General features: G+C 40.4%; 1 protein-coding gene across 1 annotated transcript in view; it reads left to right on the top strand.

The window, feature by feature from the left end:
* Positions 1–7,843, top strand: part of LOC122032028 (short-chain dehydrogenase TIC 32, chloroplastic-like) — a 37,959-nt gene extending 30,116 nt beyond the window's left edge. The window contains exons 7-8 of the mRNA XM_042591271.1: positions 5,747–5,793; positions 7,493–7,843. Of these exons, the coding sequence (XP_042447205.1) occupies positions 5,747–5,793; positions 7,493–7,651 (206 nt within the window). The 3' untranslated portion in view covers positions 7,652–7,843. The remainder of the gene's footprint in view (positions 1–5,746; positions 5,794–7,492) is intronic.
* The last annotated feature ends 6,524 nt before the right edge of the window (positions 7,844–14,367 follow it).

The following is a 14,367-nucleotide window of genomic DNA, read 5'->3' as shown; positions in this document are numbered from 1 at the left end:
GTTATAAGTGAGCTTGCTCTTGCAACGAAGTCCAAGACTCTTGTACCAATCAATCGAGTTATAAATGATCTTACTCTCATAATGAAGTCCCAGACTCGTGTCATTTAGCCGAGTTATAAGTGATCTTGCTTGCTCTCACGACCAAGTCTCAGACTATCATGCCGGTCGACTGAGTTATAAGTGAGCTTGCTCTCACTACTAAGTCCCAGACTCTCGTGTCATTTGGTCGAGTTATTTGTAAGCTTGCTCTCACGACCAAGTCCCAGACTTTTATATCGTTCGATCGAGTTATTTGTGAGCTTGCTCTCACAACTAAGTCCCAGACTTTTGTGTCGTTCGGCTGAATTATAAATGAGTTTACTTTCTCGACTAAGTCCTAGACTTTTGTGTCATTCGACTGAATTATAAATGAGTTTACTCTCTCGACTAAGTCACAGACTCTTGTACCGATCGACCGAGTTATAAGTGAGCTTGCTCTCACAACTAAGTCCCAGACTCTTGTGTCGTTCTGCTGAGTTATAAGCGAGCTTGCTCTCGTGCCTAAGTTCCAGATTCTTGCTCCATTCGATCGAATTATAAGTGTGCTTACTCACGCGTCTAAGTTTAGTTCCAGGCTCTTGAGCCTTAGAGCATCCACAACCCACATTATAACACTCACCACCTCATCAATAAACATAGGGTCCATTGTCACATACTCATTATAACAATATATCTCTTTCACCTACATTCCTTTTAACATTAACCCTCACAGTACACTCAATATTTTTAAAATTATATTATATTAAATAAATAAATTTTAAAATATTTAAATTATTATTATTATTTTTAATAATAATCTTTTAAAAAAATAATTTTACTATATTTTATTAAATTTTTAAAATATATTTATTACTGTTTAAAAAAAGAAAAAAAATTAAAAAAAAAATGAGAGGGATGAACAACGTTCATTCCTCTTAACATTTTCCCCTCTCTCTCTTAACATTATAATACTCACTCACAATAGAGAGGGGTGTTAAATGGACATTATAATACCCATTTAACATCCCATTATGGATGCCCTTATAACTGAATTATAAGCGGGATTTCACCCGAGTATGCGATTCTCTGGCCTTCTGTTCGAAGTGTTACTTACATAGACCGACCGCAATTCAAATATTACTTACATGGATTTGAGTAGGTGAAGTAACACTATGCTAAGGAAAATGACATCACATAAGATTAAGGAAAAAACTTCAAAGGCATTGGCAAAATACACAACAAAATATCATTAAGTTCTCAAGTTTTTTACAAAGCCAAAGTAAAAATTTCTTATGAAGGTATCCAGCGAAGTTACGGAAAGCGTCGCCTGGAATGTTCTCCAAGATCTCTGGTGGTGTATGAAGTTCCTTGAGATGTCTGTCGTTAGATAGCCTCCCTTCCTTAACTGCTTGATGGCCCCTTCTACTTTGTAGTCGAACATTTTGAAAGTCCGATTGGCAAGCAATACATTGAAATCCTTTGAGCGTTGATATTCTACTCTAAAAGCTTTTAGCCGTTTGGGCTCCCTTGCCTTGTAGTTTGCTAACTTGGCTTTCGAAGCTTCTAACTCGGCCTTTAAGGCTTCTAGTTTTGTATTTTTTGCATCTACGGCTTGCTATTTCTCTTTGAGCTGAAGGTCTTTGATACTAAGTTCGGCCGTTCAGTTGGTTTGCTCAGAGAAATGGGCAACCTCTGTTTCTTCGAGTTTCTTGGCAAGCACTCGGGCTTCTTTGTTTTTCAAGTCCAGGTCTTCTATGACTCTGATTTTTCAAGCATTCTCTGATCGGAGGCGAGCATCGAAAGTGTAACTATTTTTGGAGCCTTTTGATCTCAATTGCCTCGTCGTGCTCTTTATCTTTTTCTATTGTAAGAGTCCGCTCGTAGCTCTGGTCGTGCTTTAGGCCTTGAGAAGTGCTTGCTCCCCTAGTCGAGTCCTTCAAGTTCTGGTGTTCATGACTCAGTCTTGCTATTTTTTAGCACATAGATAGACCGACTACCCAGAACTAGTGAAGAAAGGGAAAAGTAAAGAGAATGCATAATATTGTAAGGATCTTACCCTAGTGATATCTTGGGAAAACTGATCAGCAAGCTCCTCTGCGAGCTTTTAGTCATGCGGGCCCAAGAATCAGCCCAAGTTTGAGCTAATGGGCCTTGCATTTTTATAGTGTGCTTGGGGTAAGTGATTCCGAAGAGCTGGTGGAGAGCCACTTTTGCGAAGGTAGCCACAGCGTGGTGATAACTTTCTTTGGCATAGGCTGTCTGCTCGAAGGATATCTTGGACCGAGGAGGTACCAACTTGGTCGGAGGCGAGTAAGAAGGAGGCTGGTGTAGCAGGGATCACCCCAGTCGGCAGCTCAGAGAGAGAGGGCGCTCGCTCGGACGAAGCAAGAGTGGGTTGATCGACTGCAATTTCAAGAATGGCAGAGGTTGAGCTCTTTCCCCGCATAGATGTTGGATGCGTAGCCAGAGCTTTAGTGGAGATTTGCTGCGCAGGTGTGGCTGATTGAGCGGGTGTTGCTAATCGGCGGCTCTTGTGCCTATGCGTTGTAGTAATGGTTTAAGTGGTGAACTCAGAAGGAACCACCACAAGGCCTAGGAGGCAGCATTTTCTCTGTATTTGCAGCCGCGTCACTCCCCTTGACTCGGCTAGCATTTTCTTTGTCGGTCGGCTCCTCGGTCGGATCGATCGGCAAAAGCCCGTGATTGCCATCTCTTTGTCCCGCAATTTAGTGGAGTTCCCGAGACAAGCCTTCCACATCATTCTAGCTATAAAATAGAAAAGCAATTAGTTAGATTCAACAATAAAAGGAGGCCAAATTTCTCACCGAAGCTATCGGGTAGCCAGTCTCGGATGAGGCTTAAACCGAACATATACAGTACACCCTTCAACAACAACTTATGGATATGAAATTTTAGACCAGACAGCTGAGAGGTACACCAGCTCCCATCGTACATCCAGCTCGGGAGGGTTAGGCAATTCCATTTGCCAATCGGTCGGGAAAGCTATTGGAGTAACCGAGGTTAGATGTAGAAGTAGTGAGACTTTCATTCTTTATTGGAAGAAGATATTTTATCAAAAAATACAGCGCTCACTCGGACTTGGAAGATGAAGACGCCCGGCTCGGACTTCTTCGGATAGTAGAAGTAATGAAAGATTCGGGTGTATAACGGGACTTGGTACAAACGGAACAGTACTATAACCCCGTACAGTAATCTGATGGAATTAGGGGTCAATTGTTGTAAAGGGATGTGAAAGCAATTACAAATATCGATGAAAAAAGGGTGCAAGGGAAAACGATGGTCGACAAAGAACTGGTCCTTGAAAAAATTGAGATAGCCGGTTGGAGGGAGATTGGGATGGTTGTGGCTAAAGGGGATGATGATGTGATGGCAGGAGGGTAGATGGTAAGTGAGACGCATGTGGTTCACTTTCTCGCCATTGAAATCAGAGGTTATGGAAGTGGAGGCCATGAAACGAGAAGAAAGGTGAACGGAGGAAGCGAAGAAAAAAAACTTACGATGAAAATAAAAGACTTGAGCAATTGTCGACGATAACAAAGGGAGATGGGGAAGATGAAGAGCAAAATGTGAAAACGATGAAGTTGCATTAGAGGTTAACCTTAAAAACGCTAGTGGTGGCATTCGAGAGTCGTCCGATCAAGGGGATGGAGAAGAAAGGATTAATCTGGATCGTTGAATTTGAACCGTTGGAAGTTACATTGAATCTCAACAATCACATGTCATTTTAGATTTTCTTTTTAGCAGGCGTGCGACACGTGGCAACTTGATACATGCCATATTTATGAGGTATGGGAGGCAATAAGCAAGCTTATGATAAAAAGCGTGCTTATCATGTTCAGCATTAATTAGTGATGTGCTTTATTTATGAGTCGCTAGAGTGACGTCAGCTTGAGCCAAGCGATGATACAAAGAGTGAGCGTTGAGTCGGGAAACAAGGGAGTCCAAAAACACTAGCAGCTAAGTATAACATCAGTTTAAGCCAAACGACAGAACAAGGAGCAAACGTCTGATTGGAGGATAAGAGACACAAGCAACACAAGTGCCTATAGCCTCCTTCGACTAGAATTGAAGGGGAGACTTATGATAGGATAGATGATGTGGGCCCCCGAAATTGGGTTAAAGTTTAGAATGGGGGCTGACATGGTGGTCAAAGACAAGGAGGGATCAACACTCGGGTCCAACGCGGCCGATCATCTCGGCCGAATGGTCATTCGATCGGACCCCTAGTTGGGTCGAGTCCTGAGTCCCTCAATGCTGACGAAACCTCGAGCTGAGTAGCATCACTCGGGATAACAAGGTCAACTATTTCGGCAGGGTGATCTAGTTGATTAGACCTACCTATGGTCCAATCAGGCAAGCTGGACACTTGGTCCAACCGAACTCTTTGGCCAAGTAGAGAAGCCAAGAAAAGATTGAGTCCCGGATAACATTCCTTAAATCTGACTTGACTGCTTCTATAAGCGACATCCGATCGAACTACATAAGTGACTCGATCGGTTTGCCAGCTAAGTATGCTAAGGGTTTCTCAACCCAACGGTCTAACGATCCTCTTTGTCGTTTTGTGCGACAAATGTCAGAGAATCAAGGGAATATTCCCTATGTCAGTTGTGCACTAGAAGTTTCTACCGTGCAACATGCAGAGATTGTGGGTTTATTTCGGGAAAAATGTCAGAGCATCATTATGGCATGTCCTTTTTTGGCAATGCATCAAGATTCGTGCACAGAGAAACAGTAACATTATAAAAAGGGTCTCCATCTACTAAGGCTGGTACATGAACACTACACATACGCTACATTACATATCCCTTGTTTATTGTCTTCTACGCGATCGGTCACTGACTTGAACGTCAAAATACCTGCATGGGGGGTCCTTCCTGAACAGTTGCTGATGTTCTTTTCTTTGCACAATCAACAGCAAAGCCACCTGCCTAGTATGCCAACTTTCCCGCTTTCAGACAGGATCATCAGGCATCCCATAACTTACATAATTGGTGCATGTTAATCAAATTATTTCTGTATTGACATGTTTGGGCCTATTTTTTTCCCTTTTCTTTTTCTTCTCTGCACTGAAGCTTTTAGTCCCTGCAAAGAAGTTGGGCATTTACATTCAGTGAAAAATGCTCATGCACCAATAATTACGAAATGCTCATTTTACCAAGTTGTCCGTCTATTTCTATCATATGCTTAAGTAGTTATTATAAAAGGATAGTTCGGCGCACGAAACTTCCGCCAATATAGGTCCCAAGGAAGGGCTTGTTTTATGCAGGCTTATCATGTTTTGCAAGAAGTTATTTTTTCACAACTCAAACTCGTGACCTCCATGTCACTAGCAACTTTACCGTGGCATCAAGACCCCCCTTCGCTTAAGTAGTTATTATGCCAAATTAAAATCTGTGTTTCTAAATTCATATGATAGATTTTAAGTTCCAACAGTGAGTTTTCTCATTTAGCAGTGCAGGGCTCAAGCTAGAATAAGGTGACGAAGGTTTAAGTGTGACCTTGACTGCTCTCATAAATTATGTTAAATACCTCACAAACTGGGATCTTGAATATGATATCCCAGCATTATTTATTAGCCAAATGGCCTCAGATAGAATTTAGTGGCATCAAAGATTCATATAACCAAACACAAAATAGTTGCCAGACAGTTGTTTTTTCAAGTAATTGCCATTTCTAATTCAAGGTATTCTCTTTTGATCTACTGCAGCCTTTGCTCGTACAGCTGGGAGACTAGTATTGAAGAATGTGCAGCAGGTAAAGTATTTTTATCAGATGCATGTATGCTTAATCCATTTTTGGTATATTCCCATGTTACTAGTTAGAATAAGGTGGAACGAGATTTCACCCATAAGACTTAACTAAGTCGTATTATTAAAAGATTTTCAATCTGGGTAAACTTTTAGGTAGACTTTCAGTGCTTAGGTTGTCGAATAAAGTTTTTATTTAAGTTATTAAATTATTATACTTTGATGACGGTTAGGTGTTGGATATTCATTATATTTGCTGATTATTTTCTTACGTACTATATCTGTATTTGATACATATCTCAATTCTCATATACCTCAGGTTCATAGTTCATTTAAACCAACCTCTTCATCTGTTTCAATAGACCCTGACTTAATTTCCTTCATTCTGTTCCGTTGTCCCATTCATTGTGATGTTTATGTAAGGATTTATTTGTGTTGTGTACAAAACTTAGGGTTGATCGTCTATCTCTTTGAGCGGTCTTGTAAACAATGGTGAATGCTCTCTCTTGTTGCTTGGCCCTCAACTGCCATCTTTTCTTCCTATGCTATTATCCTTCTTTCTTTCCTTGAATGCATGTTTCATTGTGTGCCGTGTGTTCAAAGAATTTTCTCTTTGATTAGTCACGCGGTGGCAAAAGCTATAATGCCATTCAGCTTTTTGTTAAGAGGTGTATATGAAAGGGAAGCTTTCTTCCTATGAAACGTGTTGAGGGGATCCATTGGTCAATCTCCTAGTGTCACCCCCTAAAAAGCTTGGGCATCATTGTCTTCCTTTCCATTTTTTCTCCTATGATGTGCTTGATGTGTCGGAGTAAATGATTTATATATAGAGTCTCTCTTCCCTAACTATTTATAAAAAAGTGATAAAATGCTTCTTGAATAATTGAATGTAGGAAACACACAGATGGGTATACAGTTCAGAGAGAGGCAGAATACAAAATTAAACCTTTTGAGGGAAAGAGATTATTATTTTTTAATTGTTCCTTTCTTACATCACTTCAGATATTTATTATAGTTTTCAAATTTCATTTTATTTGATAAAAGAGCAATCATTCTTCCTTCATTTTTATTAAATTAAGCTTTAGAAAGTACCACTTTGTGGTCCAGTTAGCACTAGGTGTCGGGCTTACGTCCATTAATCTTGGATGATCTGTCCGGTTCTACGGAAGTTTTTCATCGGCCATCAAGATAAATCGAGAAGTGCTCATAGCGGACGGTCCACCGGCCAACATTCTTAAGCCACTCTCCCATTGAAGAAAATACATCTGTCAATGTGCCGAAGCTATAACTCGAATCTTAGAACCCCTGGGAAATCAGGAGCATGTTCCATGTTGGATTGCATATGCCCATCATTTTTGTTTCTTCCTAGATCCTTATCACTAGTGAGTGGACAGTGAAAGAGATAGAGAGGCTGAGCCAAAAAAAAATGCCTTAGTCAAATTGATTTAATTAATTTAATTATTAATGGTAATATGACTTTTTATAGAATTCCATGGAGGGACAAAATTCATCTAGTAAAAAGCACAATTGTAATAAAACACTACTTAATCTTCTGATCAGCTTGATCAGCTATAATGCTTGCAACCAAGGGAGAACACGCACGCTAGTTGGTTCTGCTAGTTGGTTCTCCATATTCGTAGAAGATACTCGTCCGTGGTTTGACTTCCATTGACTTAAGCTCAAGTTTCTTGTTTTGATTATTACAGGGAGCAGCGACGACATGCTATGTCGCATTGCATCCTCAAGTGAAAGGGGTAAGTGGAAAGTACTTCAGCGACAGCAATCTAGCAGAGCCTAACTCCAAAGCCAAGGATATGGACTTAGCAAAGAAGCTCTGGGACTTCAGTGTTGGTTTGATCAGCTGATTTGTCATTTGCAATATACTCTGAGCCATGAACGCCGACACTAAATGTTGAACGAGATTCATGTTCTGCGTAAACTATACTTTGCCTATTTTCTCAATTTGGACAGTTATGTTGTTGAAAATATAAACTAGATTAATTAAGTATTTAATATTGTGTGCATGAATATTAGAGGTCTTTTGGAGGATTCATGAATGACTCTTTGGATGATGCATGTATGTCATTTAATATTGGTTCATGTATTTATGTAGATACATCTTGGGTATACCCTATAAATACCCTATAGATTTAACAATTTAGACATGAAGAAAATATGAAGAAGTAGTTTCCTCCTACTTTGAGTGTTATAGTTTTTTAGTTTTTGCTCTTCATCTTCTAACAAAGTGGTATCAGAGCCACCATTTGTGTTTGGAGACAGCTTGAAGAAGATGTCGAATGGAATCCCATTTGTTGTTCCATCTCTCACCAAGGAAAATTATGATAATTGGTGCATAAGAATGAAAGCTTTGCTTGGATCATATGAAGCTTGGGATCCTGTGGAGAATGACGTTGATGAAAATGTGCCATCCGCCAAGAAGAAGGACCAAAAGGCGCTCACCCTCATCCATCAAAGTTTGGATGAAAAGATGTTTGAGAAAGTTGTTGCGGCAACTACTTCCAAGCAAGCATGGGAAACTCTTCAAGCTTCATTTAAAGGTGCTGATAAAGTGAAGAAGGTACGTCTCCAAACATTGAGAGGAGAGTTTGAATCTTTACGCATGAAGGATTCCGAATCCATTTCGGATTATTTTTCAAGAGTATTGGCTGTCACTAATCAGTTGAAAAGATATGGAGATGATATGAAAGATGATCGAATTGTTGGAAAAATTTTGAGATCTTTGGATCCAAAATTTAATTATATCGTGGTTGCCATCGAAGAGTCTAAAGATCTAGACACCATGACCGCTGATGAACTTGTCGGATCTTTACAAGCACATGAAGAAAGATTGATAAAACCGGTTCAAGAATCGGTTGAACAAGCTTTGAAAGCAAAGCTATCATTGAAGGACACATTCCAAGGCACATCCCAAAGAGGCCGCGGACGTGGAGGATCTCAAGGGCAAGGCCAAGGTCGAGGTTGTGGTCATGGAAGAGGTGGACGAGGTGACAAAAACACCTCATATAATAATGAGAGGAGTCAAAACTTCAATCAAAGAAGAAGTCGTGGAAGAGGTAGAAGTCGTGGAGGCCATCAAATGAGGTATGACAAATCTGAAGTTGAGTGTTTTACTTGTCATCGTCTTGGCCACTATTCTTGGGAATGTAGAAATAATATGGAGGAGACAAATAATTTTGCGGAGTGCAATGATGCAAAAGAAGATTTGGGTCCCACTTTGCTTCTAGCTTGCAAAAATGATCAAGATGAGAATGAGAGCACATGGTCTCTTGATTCCGGTGCAAGTAACCACATTTGCGGAAGGAGAAATTTATTCGTGGAACTTGATGAATCAACCAATGGAGATATAACATTTGGCGACTCTTCGAAAGTTCAAGTGAAAGGAAAAGGTACGATTTTGATTCGTTCAAAAGATGGAAGTCATCAATTAATTTCCAATGTGTTTTATGTGCCGGCCATGAAAAGTAACATTTTGAGTTTGGGCCAATTATTGGAAAAGAATTATGATATTCACCTAAAAGATAAATACTTGACATTGAAAGATGAAAGTGGAAGATTGCTTGCTAAGGTGCCCATGACAAAGAACCGAATGTTTTTGCTAAATATTCAAAGTGGCGTTCCTATGTGTTTGAAATCTTGTTTCAAAGATTCATCTTGGCTATGGCACATGAGATTTGGGCATTTGAACTTCGATAGGCTGACAATGATGAGCAGACGAAGAATGGTGAAAGGATTGCTTTCCATAAACCATCCTAATCAACTTTGTGAAGGATGTCTTTTTGGCAAGCAAGCGAGAAAAGGTTTTCCCAAGGAGTCTTTTGTTAGGACCTTCGAATAGCGGCTAGAGAGGGGGGTGTGAATAGCCGACCCCAAATTCGCGTTTCTTTCTACAAATCAAGTTAGCGCAGCGGAAAAATAACAACAGAAATGTAAATGGAGAAATCAAACCTCAAGCACAGCGATATAACGAGGTTCGGAGATGAAACTCCTACTCCTCGGCGTGTCCGTAAGGTGGACGAAGCCTATCAATCCGTCGGTGGATGAAACCCCGGATAACCGGCTAATATGAACTCCTTCTGGGTGGAGAAACCTCACCACAAAGTCTTTGCAACAGCAAAACAGAGGAGTACAACAATAGAGGAAACAAACAAGAACAATAGAAATTGTAAACACACTTGCTTGCCTTCTCGTCGGAGTCCGTTGATGAAGCAGCAGCTTCACGGCTCCAGTAGCTAGAAAACCAGCACGAAGCTCACGCGAAGCTTCAGCAAACCGAGAGCTCAGCAAAGCTCAAGTCACAGTTAGGAGGAAGAAGAGTTGTTACTGTAGAGGCCCTCGACCTTGATATATAACCTGCGAAGAAGAAGACAGATAAACTAGCCGTTGTGTCGCAACGGCTAGGGCCTGGACCGATCATGCACACTCCTGATCGGTCCAGGAGTGTTCTGATCGGTCTTGGGACCGATCAGGCCTTAGGCTGATCGATCCCCAGACCGATCAGCCAACTCTCTGTGAGAGTTGGCCTCGTCTCTGATCGGTCTGTGGATCGATCAGGACTCAGGTGGATCGGTCCACGCACCGATCCCCTCTTCTTCTCCCGATCTTCTTCGCTCGATCGGTCACCGACCGATCGGTAATTCACTAAACACACTGCTTTGGTTGCGATCGGTCACCGGACCGATCACTCAACTAGCGGATCATCGGGTCAGACGATCCGGGTTAGAGCTCCGACCAAACCCTACCTAGTCCGAGAACGAGCTACCGAACCCTCTCCGACTCGTGGGTCCGAGAACGAGACCGAGCCCTCTCCACCTAGTCCGGAGAACGAGCATGAGCCCTCTCCGACTTCGTGGTCCAGAGAACGAGCTCCCGAGCCCTCTCTAACCTAGTCGGAGAACACGAGCCCTCTCCGACTTCCCATGCCAAGCTTCCATACTTGGACTTCTCCCGTGCCAAGTCTCCATACTTGGACTTTTCCCGTGCCAAGCTCCCTACTTGGACTTTTCCGTGCCAAGTCTCCATACTTGGACTTTTCCCGTGCCAAGCTCCCTGCTTGGACTTTTCCATGCCAAGTCTCCATACTTGGACTTTTCCCGTGCCAAGTCTCCATACTTGGACTTTTCACCAGATGTCTGGTCAACCTTGACCTATCTGGATTTCCCTTACCTGGTTTCACTCACCAGGACTTTCCAACTGCCTGGCTTCACTCACCAGGACTTTCCAACTGTCTGGCTTCACTCACCAGGACTTTCCCTTGCTTGGCTTCACTCACCAGGACTTTCCGAATCAGGTCGACTCACCTCGGGTCAACCAGGTCAACCTTGACCAAAGATTACACCCACAATCTCCCAAGTTTGTATTCTGTCAAACATCAGAATACAACTTTTCTACTCTCGTCAAACATCAGAATAGAGTTTTTCTATTCTCGTCAAACATCAAAATACAACTCGAGTCAGGTCAACTCGAGTCAGGTCAACCAGGTCAACCTTGACCTAAGGTTGCACCAACATCTTTAACAAGGGCTCAACATCCATTGGAGTTGATACACTCGGATGTGTGTGGACCAATCAAGCCATCATCACTTGGTGAGAATAATTACTTTGTGCTTTTCATTGATGACTATTCTCGGAAAACTTGGGTGTATTTTTTGAAGGCAAAATCGAAAGTGTTTGGAACCTTCAAAAGATTCAAATTAATGGTGGAGAAACATAGTGGCTATCAAATCAAAGCTCTTCGGTCTGATAGAGGTGGAGAATTCACATCTAATGAATTCAAGAATTTCTGTGAAGAAAATGGCATTCATCGAACCATGACGACTCCATACTCACCACAACAAAATGGAGTAGCAGAGAGGAAGAACCGAACTATTCTCAACATGGTAAGGAGTATGTTAAAGAGTAAGAATATGCCAAATAAATATTGGGCCGAAGCTGTCTCTTGTGCAGTATACTTGATGAATCGGTGTCACACCAAAAGTGTTCATGGTATGACACCTCAAGAAGCTTGGAGTGGATACAAGCCAAGTGTTTCACACTTGAGGGTTTTTGGAAGCATTGCCTACACACATGTTCATGATGAGAAAAGAACAAAGCTTGATGATAAAAGTGCAAAGTATCTCTTCATCGGCTATGATCAAAGCTCTAAAGGGTACAAGTTGTATAATCCAAGCAATGGGAAGATTGTCATAAGCAGAGATGTGGAGTTCGATGAAGCAAGTGTTTGGGAATGGAGTACTACAAAGAACGAGAGGGGATATAGTTCTTTCCTTGACGATGATGAGGGAGAAGAAGGCATGGCACCACCTAATACTCCATCACCAACACCACCGCCACAAGATTCACAAACAAATGAAGCAAGCTCAAGTGAAGGGCCTCAAAGATTCAGAAGTTTGAGTGACATTTATAATGCCACTGAAGAGAAATGGAGAAATGCCATGAATGAAGAAATCAAGGCAATTACAAAGAATGATACATGGGAGCTAGTATCATTACCGAATGGAAAAAACACAATTGGTGTGAAGTGGGTGTACAAAATAAAGAGAAATGCGCAAGGCGAGGTTGAAAAATACAAAGCAAGATTGGTTGCCAAGGGGTACAAGCAAAAGGTCGGAATTGACTATGATGAGGTATTTGCACTTGTTGCTCGTCTTGAAACAATTCGGTTGATCATTTCTATTGCAGCTCAAAACTGTTGGAGAATCCATCAAATGGATGCAAAATCCGCATTTTTGAATGGAGACTTGGAGAAAGAAGTCTATATTGATCAACCTTTGGGTTATGTAGTACCTAACGAAGAAAATAAAGTGCTAAAATTGAAGAAGGCTCTCTATGGCTTGAAGCAAGCCCCTCGTGCTTGGAATAGCAGAATTGATAAATATTTTCAAGCAAATGGTTTTATCAAGTGTCCACATGAACATGCTCTCTATGCAAGGAATGATAAAAATGGTGATATGTTACTTGTTTGCTTGTATGTGGATGACTTAATTTTTACAGGGAACAATCCAAAGATGTTTGAAGATTTCAAGAGAGCTATGACAAAGGAGTTTGAGATGACGGATATTGGCATAATGTCCTACTATCTTGGGATTGAAGTGAAGCAACGAGATGATGACATATTTATTTCTCAAGAAAGATATGCTAAAGAAATTCTCAAGAAATTTGATATGAATAATTGTAAGCCGGTCGGGACACCCGTGGAGTGTGGAATCAAGCCACACAAGAATCAAGATGGTGAAAAAGTTGATCCAACTTTATTCAAGAGTCTTGTTGGAAGCTTGAGGTATTTAACCTGTACTAGGCCGGATATTCTTTTTGGCGTTGGACTTGTGAGTCGTTACATGGAAGCTCCTACTACTTCACATTTGAAAATTGCCAAAAGAATTCTTCGTTACATCAAATGTACAATTAATTATGGTATCTTGTATGCTTTCTCGGACAACTTTATGCTTGTTGGCTATTGTGATAGTGATTGGGCTGGTGATATTGATAGTCGAAAAAGTACTACTGGGTTTGTTTTCTTTATGGGAAATTCAGCTTTTACTTGGAATTCTAAGAAGCAACCTATTGTGACTCTTTCTACTTGTGAGGCGGAGTATGTAGCTGCTGCTTCTTGTGTTTGTCATGCTATTTGGCTAAGGAGTTTGTTGAAAGAATTGAATCTGTCATAAGAAGATCCAACGGAGATTTATGTTGATAATAAATCTGCAATTGCATTGGCCAAGAATCCGGTGTTTCATGAAAGAAGCAAGCATATTGATACAAGGTATCATTTTATTCGAGATTGTATATCGAAGGAAGAAGTGAAGCTTGAATACGTGAAGTCACAAGATCAAGTTGCCGATATCTTCACGAAACCGTTGAAATTTGATGATTTCAAGAAGCTACGTTTTTTACTTGGAGTAATAAATCTAGTTTAAGAGGGGATGTTGAAAATATAAACTAGATTAATTAAGTATTTAATATTGTGTGCATGAATATTAGAGGTCTTTTGGAGGATTCATGAATGACTCTTTGGATGATGCATGTATGTCATTTAATATTGGTTCATGTATTTATGTAGATACATCTTGGGTATATCCTATAAATACCCTACAGATTTTACAATTTAGACATGAAGAAAATATGAAGAAGTAGTTTCCTCCTACTTTGAATGTTATAATTTTTTAGTTTTTGCTCCTCATCTTCTAACACATGTTTCTCAATCATAAGTTTTTTCAAGTAATATAAGAATCTTTATTTTCTCATTCTAATTAGTAATTACTGATTGTAATTGATTTTTTTTGTTATTATAGATTATGAAGATGGATCTTTGGGCACATTATTTGTTAAAAGAAGTTAGTTAAATTGTACATTTTGGAAGCATTTTTTTTTGTTGAGAATTTGTAACCCAATATGACTAAAACCTTATGAAAAGTTGATATACTCCCAGATCCATTTCAATGGTATGGGATGGATGTGGAGTCGGCGATTTTACCTTTTTACATAGCTTATGAAAAGTTGATGCAAGATCTTCATTTTTATTTTTTTTAAGGTCAAATTTAAAACAGAAAAAAACAAATCTCCAG

This window comes from Zingiber officinale, chromosome 11A (genome assembly GCF_018446385.1).
Source record: "Zingiber officinale cultivar Zhangliang chromosome 11A, Zo_v1.1, whole genome shotgun sequence".
Taxonomy (NCBI): domain Eukaryota; kingdom Viridiplantae; phylum Streptophyta; class Magnoliopsida; order Zingiberales; family Zingiberaceae; genus Zingiber; species Zingiber officinale.
Note: the sequence above shows the minus strand (reverse complement) of the source record. Positions and strands in the feature narration are given on the sequence as shown.